We start from the raw sequence: 22,333 nt of genomic DNA, 5'->3' as shown, positions 1-22,333 counted from the left end.
GGCACTTCAGTGGTAGAAGGGGCATTACAATTCACTACATTCTTCATAAGACCATAAAACATAGGATCAGAATTAGGCATTAGGCTCTGCAATTCTATTATGGCTGATGTATTTTACTCTCAACATCCTGCCTTCTCCCCGTAACCTTTAATGCCCGTACTAATCAAGAACCTATCAACTTCTGCTTTAAATATACCCAATGACTTGGTCTCCACAACCATCTCTGGCAATGAATTCTGTAAATTCACCACCCTTTGGCTAAAGAAATTTGTCCTCATCTCTGTTCTAAAGAGATGTCCTTGTATTCTGAGGCTGTGCCCTCTGGTTCTATTCTCCCCCACTATTGGAAACATATTCTCCACCTTACGCTTTTTTCTGAGCCTTTCAATAGTTTCATTGGGGAAAGCAACCCTCTGTGGTGATCCCCTCAGAAGTGTACATGTGGGTGGACTTTGGGAGAAGTACATCACAATCAGATTGCCCTATTAAAGTTCACTTAAAATGCACATTGGGTTGATTTCAATCAAGATGCCACGTTAAACTGATGTTTATCAAGGAATTGACAGCTTGAGAGTAGGATAAAGGGATCAAGGTAATAGGGAAACGAGCAGATTAAAACTGACATTGAATATTTTACATTATTGTAACAAATCTCGTGTCTTATTCAGAGATCATTAACATGCTTGAATGTCCTAGATATACAGTACATAAACTGTTATGCTAAGGAATTGTATAATTCACAAGCTCATGAAATGATCAATTAAAATATCCAGTCCTGACTTCCCAACCTGCTGCCCCCACGCACTCTGAAACCTTTAACGTCTCTGCCAATCCTAACCGCATAACCAATCCCACCATCAGTGTACTTCTGATTCTGTCATCCTCCCTGCCAGTTGTCCAGAGCTCACCTCCAGGAAAGAAGTACCTGTAGCACAATTTGACTGCCAATACATATATCTGGGTTTTACCAATATCTGGGTTTGAGACCCAGGTGTCAACTGTTTATTCCTCTCCATAAATGTTGCCTGACTTGCTGAGTTCCTCTAGTATTTTGTGTGTGTTGCTCAAGACCCAAGATGAGAATTTCTAGACCATAGTGTGATCTTCTGCATCAGTGTTTTGATGAATTAAGTAGTTTAATCTAAAAAACACACTGTGCTAAACGTTCTACACTTTTTAAAGTTAACTGGTACAATAGTCAGCCACGCATGTGTATGCATTCATGCAGATGTGCATACAGACAAAAACATATATGCACACAATATGATTGTGATACTTTGACCATTTTTTGACAACTTACCATATTTTCGTGAATGTTTCCAACTCCAACTATCACAAATTGTCAACTGAATTTCTTTTATTCTTTAAGTTTTAAGTTCAAAGTTAGGTAAATTTATTATCAAAGTGTGTACGTGTTACCATACACTACTTTGAAATTCATTTCTTGTAGACATTTACAGGAAGAAAAGAAATGCAATAGAATTTATGGAAAACTATACTTAAAGAAAGACTGACAAACAACCAATGTGCAAAAGAAGACAAACTATGAAAATAAAATACTGAGTATGTGTGTTGAAAAGAGTCCTTGAAAGATGAGTCTGTAGGTTGTAGAATCGATTCAGAGTAGTGGTGATTGAAGTTATTCACGCCGGCTCAGGACCTTGATAGCTGTAGGGTAATAACTGTTCCTGAACCTGGTGATGTGGGACCTAAGGCTTCTGTACTTCCTGCCCAGTCATTATCGCAAGAAGAGATGGTGGGGGTCTTTATTGATGGATGCTGCTTTCTTGTGGCAGTGCTCAATGTAACTATACAACTGTACTTAGTGGTGGGAAGGGCTTTTCCTGTGATGGACTGGGCTGTATCCACCATTTTCTATAGCCTTTGTGATGCAACCAGTTAGGATACTCTCCACTGTGCATCTATAGAAGTTTGTCAAAGTTTTGTTGACATGCGAAACTATAGACTTCTAAGAAAATATAGGTGCTGTTGTGCCATCTTTGTGATGGCTTTTACGTGCTGATCCCAGGATTGCTCCTCTGATATGATAACACCAAGGAATTTAAAACTACTGACCTCTCCACCTCTCCATCTAGGGGTAATGCTGGGTTAAAGTCTAATATTACGAATTTTATTCCATTTGCTTGTTTGTTATTCAATTCTCATTGAAAATCTCCTTTCTCCTAAAGTTTGATTCCATCAAAGTGCCTGTGACAGAGAGAGAAAAGTCTTCAAAGCACTGCACTGTGATTCTTCCTGATGGTTCCTCGCACACAGTTTCTATTCAGTCTGGTGTTACTATTCGGCAACTGTTGACTGATCTGTGTGAAAAGCTGCAGGTCCAGTTAGCAGCTGTAGACCTCTTTCTGGTTGGAGGTGACAAGGTACGTGAAGTTGCTTTGTGCACCCTTTCCAGCCTACTGAAAAATGAGTTAAGTTGGTATCAGCACAATTCCCCCTTCTCATGGACATAAAATGTAAAATGAGAGAAGATGTTAAAATTCAAAGTAAATTTATTGTCAAAGTGCTTGTATGTCACCATATACCACCTTGAGATTCATCTTCTTGCAGGCATTCACAGTAGAACAGAGAAAGACAATAGGATAAATGAAAAACAGCCAATGTGCAAAAGAAGGCAACTGCACAAATAATATAAATAAATATACAAATAAACGAACAGATAATACTAAGAAAATGAGTTGTAGAGTCCTTGGAAGTGAGATCATAGGTTGTGGAATCAATTTCGAGTTGAGGTGGGTGAAATTGTCCACAGTGATTTAGGAGGCTGATGGTTGAAGAGTAATAACTGTTCCTAAACTTGGTGGTGGTTTGGGACCTAAAGCTCATGTACCTCCTTAGCAGTGAGAAGAGGGCCTGGCCTGGATGGTGGAGGTCCTTGTTGATGGTCACTGCTTTCTTGTGGCTGTGCTCCTTCTAGATATGCTCAGTGCTGGTGAGGGTTTTGCCTGTGATGAAGTGAGCTGTATCCACAACTTTTTTAGGCTTTTCCGTTCATGGGCATTGGTGTTTCCATACCAGGCTGTGATGTAACCTGTCAAGGTACTGTCCAGTGTGCATCATTAGAAGTTTTTGAAAGTTTTAGATGACATGCCAGATCTGCGCAAACCTCTAGAGGTGCTGTCGTGCCTTTTTTGTGATGGTATTTGCATGCTGTTTCACATTTAGGCTGTTGAGACTTTCACAATGCAGTTGGGGATTGATTTAAATTAAATAATTGTTTGCTGTATTTTCCAGAGCTCAGGAAATCTGGCATTGAAATGGAGCCCACAGCTGCTGATGGCAGAAGGCTATGCCTTTTGCATTGCTGTGACACTCAAGAATTGAAAGTTACCTCATCAATAGAGTTCTCTCACTTTCTCCTGAAATGATCAGGAGCAAACCCTCCAATCCCTTCCCTACTTCCAAGTGCCACTTCCTTCTTTGCCACCCACCCCAAAACAGAAGATAACAACATATGTTTCATTAGAACCAAGCTTGCAGGGTTTCCCACATACTTTTCTAAAGCCTCTCTGTAAATATCACAACCACTGATTTAGTTGGTTTGGAGTGTATGTTAATCCGTAACAGCATCGACTTGCATTTATAAAGTGCCTTAAACATTGTACACATGTCATAGATTAATAGGTCAAAGCAACTGCGGAGCTGTACCAGCAGAATTAACTGAAAATGTCATACTGAGATTTTTGAGAGGTGTTTGGATGTGAAGAGAAACCAAGGGTGAAGTTAAGGAGAAGGCTTTAGAGTTCAGGCAATGATAAGGAAACACACAATCTGCTGGATAAACTCAGCACGTCGAGCGGCACCAGTGAGAGGAAAGAAAATTTAAGCATTTCAGGTTGAAATCTTGCTTCAAGACTGAGAGCGGAGAGGGGAGTGGCAAGAAGAGATTTGGACATGGTTGCTGGACTGTGGAGTAGTGTAAGATGACTCCAACCATCAACAGTTTCTGTCCTTCTATTGATACTGCTTGACCTGGTGAGTTCATCCAGCAGATTGTGCATTGCTCCAAACTCCAGCATCTGCAGTCTCTTGTGTCCACAAAGATAAGTGAAGCCTTTGCTATTAAAGCTGAGTGAATGAATAGTTAGATATCCAAAAGAGGTCAGAGTAGAGGGTACATATTGTCCATAGGGTAATTAAATTGTGAAGGAATTCCAGGTGACTGTTTTGAATTATTCAGAATGTTTTACAGGGAACCATTAGATATCAACAAAGCAACAGAACGTAGGATTGAGTGCCGATAGGAGAACTTGTGGATGACCTTGCATTACCATCACATACGTATGAGCAGGTGCAAAAGAAAACTCAGTGCCTGTGTACATATGGTGGACAGGGTTGGACTCGAAACAGCCAGAGAAAGACTGAGACAATGACCATCAATGTAGACTCTGCTTGTCCTATCAAGGCATATGCCGTCGACTTACTCAGCACCACTGGATTCACCTAGCTGGGCAGCATCATTTGGCAAGATGGTGGGACCAAGGATGACATTTAGTGCAAATTCAGCAAAGTTAGAAATGTCTTCAGATTAATGAGCAAAATATGGGGATCAACCAAGTATACCTAGGGAGTTAGATATGGCCCTTGTGGCTAAGGGGACCAGGGGGTATGGGGGGAAGGCTAGTACAGGGTTCTGAGTTGGATGATCAGCCATGATCGTACTGAATGGCGGTGCAGGCTCGAAGGGCCGAATGGCCTACTCCTGCACCTATTTTCTATGTTTCTATGTTTAGCATCCACACCAAGGTGAAGCTGTACCAGAACTGTGTTCTCTCCACACTCTTGTACGAGTCAGAATGCTGGTGCATGACAGAGAACGACCTTGCCAAGCTGTCATCGTTCCACACCATGAGCCTCCAGAAGATCCTCTGTATTTTCTGGCCAAGAAAGATCTCCAACCACTGCCTACTCCTTCAGTGTCACCAAGAGGACATGGCCACAATCATCATGAGGAAAGGTTGGAGATGGATTGGGCCTGTGATAAGAAGAGAGGCCAACTTCATCATCTAGACAACACTTCATTAGGCCCCTGAAGGATGCAGGAAATGTGGGAGACCAAAGGCAACTTGGTGCCATGCTGTAGAGACAGAAATGAGGACCCAGAACCACACCTAGGGCAGAATAGAGAAAATGACTAAGGACAGACAGAAATGGAGGATCTTCATTGCTGCCCTAAATGCCAGTGGCGTAATAGGCAGTAACTAACTAGGAGACTACCAAGCAGAGCTTTAGAGAAGTTGAGTTCGCACATGACAACAATGTAAAGAAAGCAGATAGAGTTCAGGAGTTGTAGGGATAGTAATGAAAATGAATATTGGAAAAGCAGGAAGGCAGACACAAAGAAGGAGTATTAAATGGCAGGAAAGGTGTGTAGAAAAATGCAAAATTGAACAAGAGAAGCAGAAAAAGAATTCCAGGCTGAGTTACAGAGCATCTGCTGGAGGACCAGGGAATGGTAAATGCAAAGCCCTTGTTCAAAAAGGGATATATGGACAATCCAGCTGGTAAGTCTTGCCTTGGTGGTGGTGAAGCTTTTAGGAATAGAAAAAAAAAAGTAATAGATACTGTACGAGATTTGCTAAAGGAAAATTAGGTTAGCTAACCTGATTAATTTTTTTGATGAGTTAACAGGGAGGTGAAGGAAATGTGGCTTAAAGTCAAATGTACAGATTTACAAAACGTGTTAAATAAGGTTCTGCTTAGCAAAATTGAAATACTTGGAAAATCAGGTAACTAACAATATCAATAATGTTGGCTTTGAGGCAGAAAGCAGAGGGTTGTGATAAACAGTTATCCAGAGGTAAATTACTACAGGTGTTGGGAAACTGAAATCAAACAGAAAATGTTGCAAGTAGTCCGATAGGCAATATTTGTAGAGATAGAAACATAATTAAAGTTTCAGGTTGATGACGTATGAAAGGTCATTGACTTGAAACATTACTCTGTCTCTCTCTCCATAGATGCTGTCAGGCCTGCTGAGAAATTCTGGTATTTTCTCTTTAGTATCTGTATTGAATTGTTACTTTTCAGATTGGAGGATGTGGTTAATGGTGATTTCCAGGGGTCATTCCAGAGACCTTTCCAAATGTTAGTTCAGATGAGCATGGTAGGTAAGATCACCAAATGACACGAAGTTTGGAAGTGTGGTAAGCAGTAAGGAGGATAGTAGTAGGCTTCAAGAAGATGTTGGATAGTTTAGTGGATTGGTGAAATTGAATGGGAAACTCCACTAATGTCTTGGTCTGAAATATCAACTGCTCAATCCCCACCAAACATGCTGCCTGACCTGCTGAGTTCCTTTAGCAATTTGTGTGCGTTACTAAGTAATGTATTTTGGCTTGAAAAACATTATAGATGTGAATGGTCAAATCAGCCTTATATTTATATCAAGTCAAGTCACTTCTTATTGTCATTTCGACCATAACTGCTGGTATAGTACACAGTAAAAACAAGACGTTTTTCAGGACCATGGTGCTACATGAAACAATACAAAAACTACACTGAACTACGTAAAACAACACAAAAACTACACTAGACTACAGACCTACCCAGGACTGCATAAAGTGCGCAAAACAGTGCAGGCATTACAATAAATAATAAACAAGACTATAGGCACAGTAGAGGGCAGTAGGTTGGTGTCAGTTCAGGCTCTGGGTATTGATAAGTCTGATGGCTTGGGGGAAGAAACTGTTACATAGTCTGGTCGTGAGAGCCCGAATGCTTCGGTGCCTTTTGCCAGATGGCAGGAGGGAGAAGAGTTTGTATGAGGGGTGCGTGGGGTCCTTCATAATGCTGTTTGCTTTACGGATGCAGTGTGTGGTGTAAATGTCTGTAATGGCGGGAAGAGAGACCCCGATGATCTTCTCAGCTGACCTCACTATCTGCTGCAGGGTCTTGCAATCTGAGATTTCCGAACCAGGCAGTGATGCAGCTGCTCAGGATGCTCTCAATACAACCTCTGTAGAATGTGGTGAGGATGGGGGGGGGTGGGAGATGGACTTTTCTCATTCTTCTCAGAAAGTAGAGACGCTGCTGGGCTTTCTTTGCTATGGAGCTAGTGTTGAGGGACGAGGTGTCTTATATGGTCTTATTTTCTGAATGCCATCTTCTCACAAGACATTTGCCACTGACTTCTCTGAAACAATTCTTTGGCACTTGTATTTCCTACTCAATAGAACTTTTACTGCAAAGGAGACTTAGATCATAAGATCAGTTCATTTGGCCCATCGAGTCTGCTCCGCCATTCCATCATGGTTGATTTATAATCCTTCTTAACCCTATTTTCCTGAACTTCTCCCTATAGCCTTTGACACTCTGACTAATCAAGAGCCTTTCAGCCACTGCTTTAAATATACCCAATCACATGGCCTCCACAGGTGTCTGTGGCAATGAATTCCAATGATTCACTACGCTCTGGCTAAAGAAATTCCTCCTCATCATTGTATTCTAACACTGTGCCCTCTGGTCCTACAATTCCCCACAGGAAACATCCTCTCCATGTCCACTCTATCTAGGCCTTTCAATATTTATCAAGAGTCTCCTTATTCTTCTAGACTCTAGTGAGTAGAGGCCCAGTGCTAACAAAAAAGCTCCTTATACCTTAACTCTTTCATTTCTGGCTTCAAGTCCTGGACTTGATCAAGTGAATATTTTGACTAAGTTTAATTCTGCCGGCTTTGAATTTTTTTTCTTTAAGCCTCTTGTACTTGATCAAGACTGCTGCACATTAATATCAAGGGAGGTTCGAATAGAGAAACGAACGCTATTTCGGTAAGTAAATGTATTGCGGTTCTTGTAGAACTATTCCATAATATCATCGTTGATTTGTGTGGTAACACCATTAAAGCATCTTAATTTGGTTGCCATAATACCAATGCCAGTCAAAAATCAATAAAGCCCAGCTTTCAAATTTTTATATGATCTACATTTTAAAGATTGAATCAACAAAACAGAATTGAATACATTTTGAATAAAACATTAAAGTATTAAATTGATTTACTGTTAGACTTTTTGCTTGAAGGATGTCTGTGTTACATTTGTAGTCACATATATACTTAGTGGCTACTTTATTAGATACATCCGTACACCTGCTTGTTAATGTAAATATCTATTCGGCCAATTGTGTGGCACAACTCAGTGTATAAAAGCATGCAGACATGGTCACGAGGTTCAGTGGTTGTTTAGAGCAAACATCAGAATGGGGAAGAAATGTGATCCAAGCGACTTTGACTGTGGAATGATTGTTGGTGACAGCTGTGTTGGTTTAATCTCTTGGGATTTTCACGCACAACTGTTTCAAGAGTTTACAGAGAATGGTGTGAAAAAACGTGAGTGACAGCTCTGTGGGTAAAAATGCCTTGTTAATGAGAGAGGTCAGAAGAAAATGGCCAGGGTGGTTTAAGCTGACAGGAAGGCGACAGTAACTGAAATACCTCAAATAACCGTGCAATACAACAGTGGTGTGAAGAAGAGCATCTCTGAATGCACAACAGGTCGAACCTTGAAGTGGATGGGCTACAGCAGCAGGAGATCACACCAGGTTCCCCAAACACTGGTTTGTTCCACTGTAGCAATGGATTGCATTGGTAAAGGTTAAATGGGAAAATAACACCTCTTTACGTGCACAATCAATACTAGAACAAAATTGAAAGAGGTTATGAAATAACTATGGTAAAGAAAAACAAAAGTTACTAATTTTGAAAATCCTTAGAAGTTGCATACTTAAAAGCAGAGAGGTTGAAAGCAGATGGTTAAAATATGACAATACCCTTTCTTTTATTTTCAGACTCGACCTTGTTCCTATAAATAGATCAGTTGGTTTAAAGGCCAAACCTACCAAACCGGTGACGGAAGTACTCCGACCTGTGGTGGCCAAGTATGGCTTGAATCTTGGTGAATTAGTGGCCAGAATTGTGAGTATATAAACATAATAAAGAAACCCCTTTCCTCCAGTTCTTTAACAAGCAGCACACCCAGAAGTTAAGCACTCTTATGTCAGTAGAGACAGACATCTGTGACCTGGGGTAAGTGTAGCAGTAGGCTTCAAAGGTCCTGACCGAGAATGGTGGAAAGGATGTATAGGTGTGGGTTGGAGGAAGGTGGCGTAGAAGATACAAAGGGCAATATGAACGTGGTGAGCCCTAGGGTTTGTTTCAGTTCTCCTTGACTCCATAAGAAAAAAAATCTGTAATTGCATCCCATTGTTTCTCTGAGGGCAAAATACTTTGTAAATTATATTTGTTTAATATAATATGGCTTTCATCTGTCAGGATGTCATGTCGTAGTTGTACAAGACGTTGATGAGTTCTCATTTGGAATATTGTGTTCAGTTTTGTGTCCAATTGTAGACTGTCCTGTGTTTTGTACATTTGTAACATGATATCCCAATTCCTGTACTCAAATGACATGAGATTCACCAGGTGATAGAATTATCAGTGGGGAATACTTTGGGAACAATGACCGTAATTCATAAAATTTCAAATAACAGAATGGTAGAAGAATTCAGAAGGGTAGTCAGCATCTGTGGAGGCAAAAGGTGTAAGTTAATGGTTCAGCTGTAAAAATATAGGCAGCAGGTGCCCGAGTTAATTCAACACTACTAAATAGTAATAAATTTCAGACATTTGTATATGCATCTGTCTTGGATCACATATTCTACCTAGAAGGCATGTTGAAAGCTCAATGCATGATCAGGAGGAAATAGTCACTTAAGATTTTTTTTACATTTATTTAGTTCTTCAACTAAAACTGCTGACCTGGCCCTTATGATGAATTGAATGTAGCCGGATGTTCAAAATTTGTGATAGACGTGGATATTTCAGATTCATTTATCAGGAAATGTTCAATATGACAATGCAAAAATAATACTTTAATTAAATCAATTCTCAAAAAGATAACTCCCTCAAAATTATTTAACTAGAGCATTTTTAGTTAAGCTGCCCAAGAGCAATAAGCCATATAACCACCCACTTACACCATTACAATGCTGTCTTAAGTGGCAGCATGTTAAGTTATAAATAACTCGCCATGTGCAATGTTATAGGCAATCTGCTTAGTAATGGGTTTAAACTCATTTCTTTGTGTCCTGTTCCTGTAAATGTAATAAATCATGTGAAAGTTTCCCCATTGGAGTGATGCAATTTCAATCACAGTTTGTTTCACCATTCAACTTGCCTTGATTTATTTGCTGTTACTTCACTTCGCTAGTTCATGTTTCCGAAGGAAGAGGCACCTTGTCCGAACAGCATTTCCAAGCTAGCTTCCTTTACAACAATTTATAATGACCTTTACCCCCACATCTGGGCAATTTCAGTCTCCAGTGGTAACTGGATCCAAGTCTTTTCAGCATGTTTAAAATTATTAGTTACATATGTAAGATCTGTAGTTTAACCAGAATATAGCAAAACAGACAAGCAGGAAAAAGTACATAATAGCTATCTGAGCACATGGGCTTAGATTGCCATCTTGTGTTCTATATTCCTGAGGAACTTTCTTCTTTTGTTCATAGATTTTACTGAGAGACATGCACTGTGCTATGTTTTCATTCTGTAGAACGGAGAATCTGAAGTGCTAGATCTTGGAGTTCCTATATCTAACCTAGATGGACGCCGTGTTGTTCTTGATGTTGCAGATCCTATTAAGGGGAAAGGTATACAGAGTCTACGAAACTTAAGTTGTTCCCGTCGAACAGTTATTTCTTTAAAATATATGCCTATTACAGTTTAAAGTAATTACATGTTACATAATTTTGCCAAGTAATTTTATTTACCTGCTGCTCGTTTGACTCAATTTTGTCAAGAAGATAAATGAAATGCAAAGAGTTAACAATGATAGAGTAAAATAATTGCACGGTTTTTATCAATAACCAAAAGCATACTTGCATATTAAAACCTGAAAATGTTGGAAATGCAACTACCTCTGTCCGGTTCTTTTTAGGTCATCCTTTGTCAATCTGATCTGATGCTAAGTGTCAACCCTTTTCCTCACTGGCTGCTTTGCTTATTCCCTTTGCTGCTACAAGACTGTTAACCTTCCCACAATTGGCTCACTCTGTATCCATGGTTCCACTGCCATTGTTGCAAAACATTCTTTGCTCAGGTCTCTACCCATACATATACACTCAGTGGCCACTTTGCTAGGTACATCTGCACACCTGTTTATTCAGCCAATCATGTGGCAGCAATTCAATGCATAACAAGATGCAGATGTTCAGTTGTTGCTCGGACTAAACATCAGAATGGAGAAGGAATGTGATCTAAGTGATTTTGATTGTGGAATTATTGTTGGTGCCGGATGGGGTGGTTTGAGTATCTCAGAAATTGCTGATCTCCTTTGATTTTCATGCACAACAGTCTCTAGAGTTTACAGTGAATGGTGTGAAAAACAAAACAAAAGAAAATCCAGTGTGCGTTAGTTTTGTGGGTGACAATGTCTTGTGAATGAGAGAGGTCAGACAAGAATAATTCAAGCTGACAGGAAGGTGACAGTAAGTCAGATAAGCAGCATAACAACAGTGGTGTGCAGACAAGTATCTCTGAACACACAACACATTGAACTGAAGTGGATAGGCTATAGCAGCAGAAGACTACGAACAGAAGGTACTTAATAAAGTGGCCATTGAGTGTATATGTGGCATTTTCCTAGGATCAACATTATGCTTTCCTCAGTGTTTGATACTCGATCCAAACTAGTCTCATTTGCCAGCATCTGGCCCACAACTTTCTAAACCTTTTCCAAACCTGTCCAACTGTTCTTCATAAGTTGTTATTGTACCTGCTTCAACCATTTCCTCTGGCAGCATGTTCCACAGACATACTGCACCATCCTATGCGTGTACAGTACGTGGAACATGCTGAGGAAAATATGGAAAATTTGTTCCTCGTTCCTATTAAAGCTCTTCCCTCTCACCTGAAACTATGCCCTCTAGTTCTTGATTTTCCAATCCTGGGGAAAAGAGGCATAGATAGCAATCTTTCTATCGATGCCTCTCATGATTTTACATAAACCTATGAGATCATCCCTATTGCACTGTAATGAATAAAATCCTAACCTTACCGAACATCATGAAAGAAGTATCATTGGAAGCAAAAAAAAAGGCTGGAGGAACTCAGAGTCTTCGGCACTTTATGCTTTCGATTCCAGCATCTGCAGTCCTTTGTGTCTCCAAATATAATCATCTACCTGAAGTAAGTATAAAAAAATCAGGTAAATTCTTTCTTTTATCACCAATCCAAATTTCATCTCCAAATGCTTCTAGCAGGAACATGCACTTACTCCCAAACCTCTACATTCCCTGCAGGAGCCATGCAATCTGTGACACTGCAGACAGATCTGGTTGCACTTTGAATAATGTTGCTAACATTATTTGCCCTGTAATTTATCAAAAAGAAAATAATCAGTCAAATTGTTATTTAAATAGACAGACAGAAGAACACAGGAGAAAAAGTCAGCTCTTCCAACAATGTCACACTAAGTCAAGCTGAAAAGGTAAACCTTATTTTTAGATACAGTTAATTATATGTTATTGATTTTTCAAACAAAATAGTGTTTAGGAAAGAATAATATCAAAGTAGTGTTTATTTTCATGTTTGCATAGGTGCAATGAAAAACTTGTGGCAGCATCACAGGCACATAGCATAATATAAACAGCATTCACAAGGATCACATAATTAAATGCTATTTTTACATGAAAAACACAGAACATGAAAAAAGAGTAAAATCCATTTTAGTGCAAAGTGGTCAAAATGTACTTGGTGTTGCTAAACTGTAGTGATTAGCATTTTACCATTTGGTTTAATAGCCAAATAGTCGAAGGGAAGTAGCTGTTCCTGAACCCGGTAGTGTAAGACTTTGGGCTTCTGCCCGATGAGCGCTGCAACAAGACACATGGCCTGGATGGAATATGAAGGAAATTATGTGCTTTGGTTTCATTCACCCTGATAGATATCAGTAATTTCTGCTGATGTTTTCATATTAACATTAATCTTCATAAGTATTGTTAATGCTTATTTTTATTTTATTGAAATTATATTTTTGGTTCAGTTATGCTTTCTACTCCATTCTTAATTTATATTGTCCCTTATTAGATTGCATCTTCAGGTTATATTTATAAAGCTGCTGATGTTTTCAGATACATTATATCTCTCATTTACACAAATCAATTTTAACAATACCAGAATGACGGAAGACCTCTGGGAAAACCTCCTTCGGTGAAAGTGAAAGGAGAGAATGGAAAACCTTCCAAAGATGCACAACTTTTTAAGAAAGAAGAATTAATTCAAAGGACAAGTAGAAAGCAGCAGCCAAAGTTAAATATGGATGAGGTGGAAGGTAAATTACTTAATTAAGTAAAAATCCAGAGAACACACTCCTAATTCCACCATACAGTCACAGAGGTTTAAGTTTCTTTTAATTGGAAAGAGTGGTATTCAGTAAATGTGACTTTGAAACTATTTGGATTATCAGTAATGCTTAACAGCTTCAGTCGTATATTTTAGGAAGGGAACCCTGCCTGGTTTGGCCCATATAGGACTGCAGTCCCATGTCAGTTTGCCCTTCAAAGTTACTACCAGGCTGTTCAATTAAGCAATGATCTAGAAACGTTTTTCCCAGGGCAGAAATGGCTAACACAAGGGGGCATAATTTTAAAGTGATTGGAGGAAAGAATGGGGGGGGGGGCGATGTCAGAGGTAATTTCCTTACACAGAGAGTGGTGGGTGCATGGAACACCCTGCTAGGGGTGGTGGTCGAAGCAGATACATGAGCAGGCATTTAAGAAACTCTTAGGTAGACGCATGGATAATAAAAAAATGGAGGGTTATATTGGAGGGAAAGGTTCAGTTGATTTTTGAGTAGTTTAAAAGGCGCTGAGAAGTCTGAACTGTGCTGTAATGTTCTATGTTTTGTCACCGGGAATTAACTTCGAGTAGGCAAAAGTACATGCATAACTTGTGGACAGAGTGGAAGGTAATGAAAGCTTGCAGCAAAATCTGGACCAGCTAGAAAATGGGCTGAAAAATGGCAGGTGGAATCTTTAACACAGACAAGTGTGAAGTGTTGCCCTTTGGGTAGGACTCCCACAGTGAATGATAGGGGTCTGAGGAGTGCTGTAGAACAAAGGAATCTGACAATGCAGATCCATAATTCCTTGAAAGTGGCATCTTGGGTAAATAGGGTCATAAAAAGAGCTTTTGGCACCGGCTTTCACTTCTTATTTTGGAGTTGCCTTTGATAAGTTAACAAATCTTTTGGTGGTACACCACTTTATTTATTTAGTTTAAAACAAATAAATTGGCTTGTTTATTTTTGTTAGGTGGTCCTCCTCAGATTCAATTCTAAATGTGAGTTTTGTTACTTTAGAATAACAGAACCTAAAGATTTAAACAGCATGTTAAGTATTTATTTATTTTCAATGTGTTTATTTTCCAGTTTCTGAAGTGACTAAACTTGAAAAGTAGTTTTATTTGCCAGAGAGTCCTATCAGATAGCATCATGAAATGTGATATGTAGATACATGACTGGTTTCTTTACTTTAACTGAAATCTTGATGGTAATAAATCTGACTCCTTTTATGGATAGATTTCATAATCAGTGTTAATGTTAACTCCAACCAATCAGATATACTCTATTAATTTCCTTGGAAGTCAGGTTCTTTGAAAATATACAGAATTGTAATCTGCTGTTTTATGATAAAATCAGAACATTGTTTTAACACAGTATTACGATTGTTTTAAATTGCCTGAACAAACTAAGCAATTCTCATAGTTGCAAAACAAGTCATACCTTGAACCATGTATTTTGGAAACCAACTATTTGTTTCACTGGACACCCACAGTATTTGAAGTAAAGCTGAATGTTCGCCTAGTTGCTTATAATAATCAGATTCAGGTTTAATACCACCGCCATATGTTGTGAAATTTGTTGTCTTTGCAGCAGAGTACAATGTAATAAATAATGATAGAAAAAAATGAATTACAGTAAGTATGTATCTCTTAAATAGTTAAATAAGTAGTGAAAAAATAGAATTTAAAAAGTAATGAGGTAATGTTCATGGGTTCAATCTCCATTCAGAAATTGGATGGCAGAGGGGAAGAAACTGTTCCTGAATCGTTGAGTATGTGCCTTTAGACTTCTGTACCTCCTTCCTAATGGTAGCAGTGAGCACAGGGATGTGTCCTTTTGGAGGCATCGCTCCTTTAAGATGTCTTGAATACTATGGCAGCTAGTGCCCATGATGGAGCTGACTCAGTTTACAACACTCCACAGCTTATTTCAATCCTGTGCAGTAGTCACCCCTTCCCCCATACCAGACAGTGATGCAGCCAGTTAGAGTGCTCTCCATGGTTCATCTGTAGAAATTTGCAAGTGTTTTTGGTGACATACTAAATCTCCTCAAACTCCTAATGAAATATAGACGCTGTCGTGCTTTCTTTGTAGCTACATCGATATATTGGGTCCAGGATAGATCCTCAGAGATATTGACACCCAGGAACTTGAACTTGCTCACCCTTTCCACTTCTGATCCCTCTATGAGGACTGGTGTGTGTTCCCTCATCTTACCCTTTCTGAAATCCACAAATAGCTCTTTGGTCTTACTATGTTGACTGCGAGGTTGTTGCTGCGACACCACTCAACCAGCTGATATACCTTGCTCCTGTACACCCTCTTGTCACCATCTGAAATTCTGCCAACAGTAGTTGTATCGTCAGCAAATTTATAGATGGCATTTGAGCTGTGCCTTGCCACACAGTCATGTGTGTAGAGAGAGCAGAGCAGTGAGCTAACTCTCTGAGGTGCGTCAGTGTTGATTGTCAGCGGGCTGGAATGGTTATTTTTGACCTGCGTAGATTGTGATCCTTCCAGTTAGGAAGTCGAAGATCCAGTTACAGAGGGTGGTACAAAGGCCCAGGTTCTGGAGCTTTTCAATAGAACTGTAGGCATGATTGTGTTAACGCTGAGCTGTAGTCAATATACAGCACCCTGACAATAGGTATTTGTATTGTCCAGGTGAACGAAGGCCGCGTGAAGAGCCAATGAGATTGCAGCCATTGTAGAGCTGTTGAGGTGATAGGCAAATTGCAGTAGGTCCAGGTCCACAATGAGACAGGCGGTAGCCATAACCAACCTCTCAAAGCACTTCATTTCCCCAGACGTGAGTGCTGCTGGACGATAGTCGGGAAGGCAGCTCACGCTGCTCTTCATTGGCATTTGTTGCCCTTTTGAAGCAGGTGTGAACATCCAACTGTAGCAATGAGAGATTGAAAATGTCTTTGAACACCCCCACCATTTGGTTGGCACAAGTTTTCAGAGCCCTACCAGGTACTTTATTGGAGCCACACACAAGAGAAAATCTGCAGCTGCTGGAAATTCATAGAAACATAGAAAATAGGTGCAGGAGTAGGCCATTCGGCCCTTCGAGCCTGCACCGCCATTTATTATGATCATGGCTGATCATCCAACTCAGAACCCAGCCTTCCCTCCATACCCCGTGACCCCTGTAGCCACAAGGGCCATATCTAACTTCCTTTTAAACATAGCTAATGAACTGGCCTCAACAGTTTGCTGTGGCAGAGAATTCCACAGATTCACCACTCTCTGTGTGAAGAAGTTTTTCCTAACCTCGGTCCTAAAAGGCTTCCCCTCTATCCTCAAACTGTGACCCCTCGTTCTAGACCTCCCCAACATCGGGAACAATCTTCCCGCATCTAGCCTGTCCAATCCCTTTAGGATCTTATACGTTTCAATCAGATCCCCCCTCAATCTTCTAAATTCCAACGAGTACAAGCCCAGTTCATCCAGTCTTTCTTCATATGAAAGACCTGCCATCCCAGGAATCAATCTGGTGAACCTTCTTTGTACTCCCTCTATGGCAAGGATGTCTTTCCTCAGATTAGGGGACCAAAACTGCACACAATACTCCAGGTGTGGTCTCACCAAGGCCTTGTACAACTGCAGTAGTACCTCCCTGCTCCTGTACTCGAATCCTCTCGCTATAAATGCCAGCATACCGTTCGCCTTTTTCACCGCCTGCTGTACCTGCATGCCCACTTTCAATGACTGGTGTATAATGACACCCAGGTCTCGTTGCACCTCCCCTTTTCCTAATCGGCCACCATTCAGATAATAATCTGTTTTCCTATTTTTGCCACCAAAGTGGATAACTTCACATTTATCCACATTAAATTGCATCTGCCATGAGTTTGCCCACTCACCCAACCTATCCAAGTCACCCTGCATCCTCTTAGCATCCTCCTCACTGCTAACACTGCCACCCAGCTTCGTGTCATCCGCAAACTTGGAGATGCTGCATTTAATTCCCTCATCCAAGTCATTAATATATATTGTAAACAACTGGGGTCCCAGCACTGAGCCTTGCGGTACCCCACTAGTCACCGCCTGCCATTCTGAAAAGGTCCCGTTTATTCCCACTCTTTGCTTCCTGTCTGCTAACCAATTCTCCACCCACACCAATACCTTACCCCCAATACCATGTGCTTTAAGTTTGCACACTAATCTCCTGTGTGGGACCTTGTCAAAAGCCTTTTGAAAATCCAAATATACCACATCCACTGGTTCTCCCCTATCCACTCTACTAGTTACATCCTCAAAAAATTCTATGAGATTCGTCAGACATGATTTTCCTTTCACAAATCCATGCTGACTTTGTCCGATCATTTCACCGAGCAACACACACAAAATGCTGGAGGAACTCAGCAGGCCAGGCAGCATCTATGGAAAAAAAATACGACATTTTGGGACGAAACCCTTCAGCAGGTCCTGCTGAGTTCCTCCAGCATTTTGTGTGTGTTTCTTTATTGGAGCCTGTCGCCTTGCGAGGGTTCACCTGATGTTAGCCTCCAAGACAGAGATCACAGGGTTACTGGGTGCTGCAAGGATCCTCATAACTGTAGCTTCATTCTGTCTTTCAAAGCGTGCATCAAAGGTGTTGAGTTCAACTGGGAGTGATCCATCACAGCCATTCTGGATGTTAGGTTTCACTTTGGTTGGAAGTAATGGCCTGCAAACACTGGCAGAGCTGGTGTACATCTGATTCTGCCTCTAACCTCATTTGGAATTGTTCCTTTGCTTTTGAAGTAGCCTTCCACAAGTCGTACCTGGTTTTCTTATACAGACCTGGGTCGCCAGACTTCGATGCCACGGATCTAGCCCTCAGCAGAATATGAATCTCCTGCACAACTATAAGCTTTTTAAAATAGATATAAAATACGTTGTGGGCACGCTGGGTCACTGCTGCAATCTATTGCGACACTTGCGGCTGCCTCCAATACAACATTAAATTGTTTTGGTTGTTACCACAAAAAACTTACTTCATTTCCAAAATGCTGGAGGACCTCTGCAGGTCAGGCAGCATCTATGGAAATTAATCAATAGTTGACGTTTTGGGTCAAGATGCTTCTTCAGGACTGGAGAGGAAGGGGGAAGATGCCAGAATAGAAAGGTTGGGAGGGGGGAGGAGGGGGAGGAGGATAGCTGGAAGGTGATAGGTGAAGCCAGGTGGGTAGGAAAGTTAAAGGGCTGGAGAGGAGAGTGAACGTCAGGAGAAAGGAAAGACGTAGTAGGGGCTCCAGAGAGAGGTAATAGGCAGTGAGAAGAGGTGAAGAGCCCAGATTGGAGAATAGAGGAGGGAAGGGGCAGGGAACGTTCTATTTTCACTGGAAGGAGAAATCGATGTTCATGCCATCAGGTTGAATGTTACCCAGACGGAATATGAGGAGTTGTACCTTCACCCTGAGAGAGCCTCATCGTGGCACAGGAGGAGGCCATGGTTTAACATGTCAGAATGGGAGTTGGAATTAAAATACTTGACTATTGTTAAATTCGTTTTTAGCTGGATGGAGCAGAGGTACTCTACAAAGTGGTACCCCAATGTACAGTGGGTTTCACCAATGTAGAGAAGGCCACATTGGGAGTACTGGGCACAATAGACAGCTCCAACAGATTCGCAGGTGAAGGAATGTGTGGGGCCCTAAATGGAGATGAGGGAGGAGGTGAATAGGCAAGTGTTGCACTTTGGCCAGATAAGTGCTGGAAGGGAGATTAGTTGGGAGAGACAAATGGACAAGGAAATCATGGAGGGAGTGATCACTGTGGAAAGCGGACAGTGGGGACGGGGAAGATAAGATGCGTTTGGTGGTAGGATCCCTGTGGAAATGGCAGAAGTTGTGGAGAATGTTTTGTTGAATGCTGAGGCTCCAGACGTAAGGATAAGAGGAACTCTATCCCTGTTAAGGCATTTTTACAGAGGGTCTCACAAATGTAGAGGGGGCCACATCGGGAGCACCAGATACAATAGATGACTCCCAACAGATTCGCAGGTGAAGTGTTGCTTTACCTGGAAAGCCACTGTCAGAATGGAGGAGCAACACCTCATATTCCATTTGGGTAGCCTCCAACCTGACGGCATGAACATCGACTTCTCCTTCTGGTTAAAAAAAATCCTCCCCCTTCCCTCTCCTTCTGTTCCCAATTCTGGCTTTTTACCTCCTCTCATCTGTCCATCACCTCCCCCAGATACCCCTACTTCTTCCCCTTCTCCCATGGTCCACTCTCCTCTCCTATCAGATTCCTTCCTCTCCAGCCTACCCCCCTGGCTTCATGTATCACCTTCTAGCTGTCCTCCTTCCATGCCCTCCACCTTTTTATTCTGCTGCCTTCACCCTTCCTTTCCAGTCCTGAAGAAGGGTCTCAACTCGAAGCGTCGACTGTTTATTCCATATTATTCCATAGATGCTGCCTGATTTGCTGTGTTCCTCCAGCATTTTGTGTGTGTTGGTTTTCTAGCATCTGCAGAATTTCTTGTGTTTAAGATTTGATACATTTCACTGTGTTTTGATGTGCATGTGATAAATGGATCTGAACAAATGAAAAAATGTCTCCATATCAATGTCGTCACTGTATTTTAAATGGTACATATTGTAAAATATATTAGCTTTTGGTAGTGATACTATCTACAACCTGTTGGTTTGAGAAAATCACACAAAGATAGGATATCTTTGAGTAAGGTCACAGCAATGAAATTGCTTTCAGTTCTATGATCCAGTATAGACTTGTTGGGCTGAAGGTCCTTTTCTGTGCTACTTTTCTATGACTCTAGTGTACAAAGACTATGATTCCACCAGAGAAGACATACAGATGATTTATGAAGATGTTTTCAAGGATAGGGAATTTTAATTCTGGCAAAAGATTGACTTAGCCAAGTTAATTTTCTTTGGAACACAAAGTTGAGTGGAGGTTTAATTGACTTACACAGATAATCCGCAGGCAACACGCTGGCTCCCTTTCATACAGATGTTCATAAGTTGATTATGTCCACAAAAATCCCTTGATATGTAACAATTTCCTCATCAAAGCACATACGACTGATAAGAAAGAACAATTACTAAAATAGGAATGAACATTATGGGATGTCATTCATATATAGAGGGTATCCAAAGGTCAGGTGTTTGTAAGGTAGGGATAGCGTGTAAAAGGAATCAATAGGAATTTATTTACCTTAACAGAGAGCTTGATCATTAGAAAGGTTGGATTTAAGTTTATTGTTAGAAGGAATGAAAGAAATACTTCCATGCAGAGGATGGGAAGAAGGGGTGGTGATGCAAAAGCTCTTTGCATTTGACATGCTGCAAACTACAAGGCTGGTGACCCACGGTGGGAGATGAGTAATTTTATAGTTTGTATGGATATATAGCTTTGTCTCCAGCTCTCTAGCTGTAAATTTCTAATGTTCTGATTCTAAAGATAAAGACCTCTCTCAAGGTTACAGTGCTTTCCCTCATTCATTTTGGCAGGCTGTTATCATGTTCCTCAGAAATATATTCCTTCAATAGCTGAAAAGTAGATCAGAGGCTTTCCTAAGTTGTACATAAAAGGTAAAATAATAACATTTTATTGGCCTGTGGCTAAGTTACATGACTGTGGGTTGGATCCAACTAGATCTTCTACCCAGGCGAAGAACTTGCAGGCTTTTATCCAAATATACAGTCATTTTAAAGTTTGTATAGTATGTATTTAAAACCTTTCTAACTGCAACGTCTCTGTTTTGCATTGTCACAGAGTTTTTTGACCTTCTGTCCAAAGCTCAGAGTAACCGAGTAAATGATCAGCGTGGACTTCTGAAGAAAGAGGACCTTATCCTCCCAGACTTTCTACGCCTGAAGCCAAAAGTATCTGAACCTGGTTCCTCCACACCTGTGGCAAACAAAGCAAATGATAAAAGGAGAGAAGAAAAAAGCCAAAATTTGCACAAGAGCCTAATATCCAATAAATCAGAACTTACAGACTCCAGCACAGCTAACTCACCTGCAATTAATTTTAATGAAAACTCCAACAGCGTGAAAATCAAGTCAACTCAACAGCACGATAACTGTCATCGACCTGTGGTAGTGCCACCCAGCTATGTGAAGCCGGACACTAAGCAGACTAACGGTGCTCCTTTCCACGTGCCGGTCTCTCCTATTCCACATGTCACTGAACAAAGGTGGGAAAAGCACTCTGCAGGTGGGCAGTCAGAAACCGTACAGCCTTATGAGGACGAGAATGCATTTGACCTGACTTTGGTGGCAGAAGGTGATATCAATAGCCCAAACAGTACGTTATTACCGCCCCTACCAACGCCACCGTCCACTGTCAGTAAACTGGAGGTAGCTAACTATACTCCACCAACTCCATACACAGATGGTCAGGAGAACTCTTCACGCTGCAGATCCACATCAGGTATTTAAAATGCGGCGTAACCATTTGTAAAGAAAAGGAACCCTGTAAAAATGTTAATTATGTTGAGATTGTTTGCATTGAAAAGCAAATAAGAAACTGGAAAAAGTGATCCAAACACCTGATACATGATGCACTAGTTTTAGTTTTAGTTCTTCTGCTTTTCTAACTATTGATACTGATTTATTATAGAATATCGTGGAATATATATGGGACAAATTCCAGATTACGGTAGAACACATGAGTCAAGGTCTACATTTCCTCCAACTAGCAGAGATTGTTTTTAGGTAACCTATTGCACTTCATCTGAAGAAACATATTATTTGTCCTGCTGCACTTTCTACACGTTTGTAGAATAATTGCTAACATATGATCACTGCATAAAATAAACCTAACTCAAATCCACAGGCATGGAGAAATTGTAGTGGAAGTCTAGACTGATTCTTCTGTGCTTTCGTTTAGAGGTGTTGTTCAATCAAGTCTCTCAGATGCAGGAAATCGTGTGGCATTAGAGCAGGGGGCTTCCCCCTTCCCCCTAGTTCCAATCACCAAAATCACACTGGTACGGAAGTTAACCCTCCAT

General features: G+C 40.7%; 1 protein-coding gene across 1 annotated transcript in view; it reads left to right on the top strand.

The window, feature by feature from the left end:
* The window catches only part of rgs12b (regulator of G protein signaling 12b), a 183,482-nt gene that overhangs the window by 136,422 nt on the left and 24,727 nt on the right, over nucleotides 1-22,333 (top strand). Inside the window, exons 11-17 of the mRNA XM_063049526.1 lie at nucleotides 2,190-2,384; nucleotides 7,718-7,791; nucleotides 8,807-8,933; nucleotides 10,573-10,669; nucleotides 12,440-12,507; nucleotides 13,197-13,350; nucleotides 21,094-21,753. Of these exons, the coding sequence (XP_062905596.1) occupies nucleotides 2,190-2,384; nucleotides 7,718-7,791; nucleotides 8,807-8,933; nucleotides 10,573-10,669; nucleotides 12,440-12,507; nucleotides 13,197-13,350; nucleotides 21,094-21,753 (1,375 nt within the window). The remainder of the gene's footprint in view (nucleotides 1-2,189; nucleotides 2,385-7,717; nucleotides 7,792-8,806; nucleotides 8,934-10,572; nucleotides 10,670-12,439; nucleotides 12,508-13,196; nucleotides 13,351-21,093; nucleotides 21,754-22,333) is intronic.

The sequence above is a fragment of the Mobula hypostoma genome, chromosome 5 (genome assembly GCF_963921235.1).
Source record: "Mobula hypostoma chromosome 5, sMobHyp1.1, whole genome shotgun sequence".
In the NCBI taxonomy this organism is placed as follows: Eukaryota; Metazoa; Chordata; class Chondrichthyes; order Myliobatiformes; family Myliobatidae; genus Mobula; species Mobula hypostoma.
The sequence above is the reverse complement of the archived record's forward strand: the minus strand, read 5'-3'. Positions and strand labels throughout refer to the sequence as shown.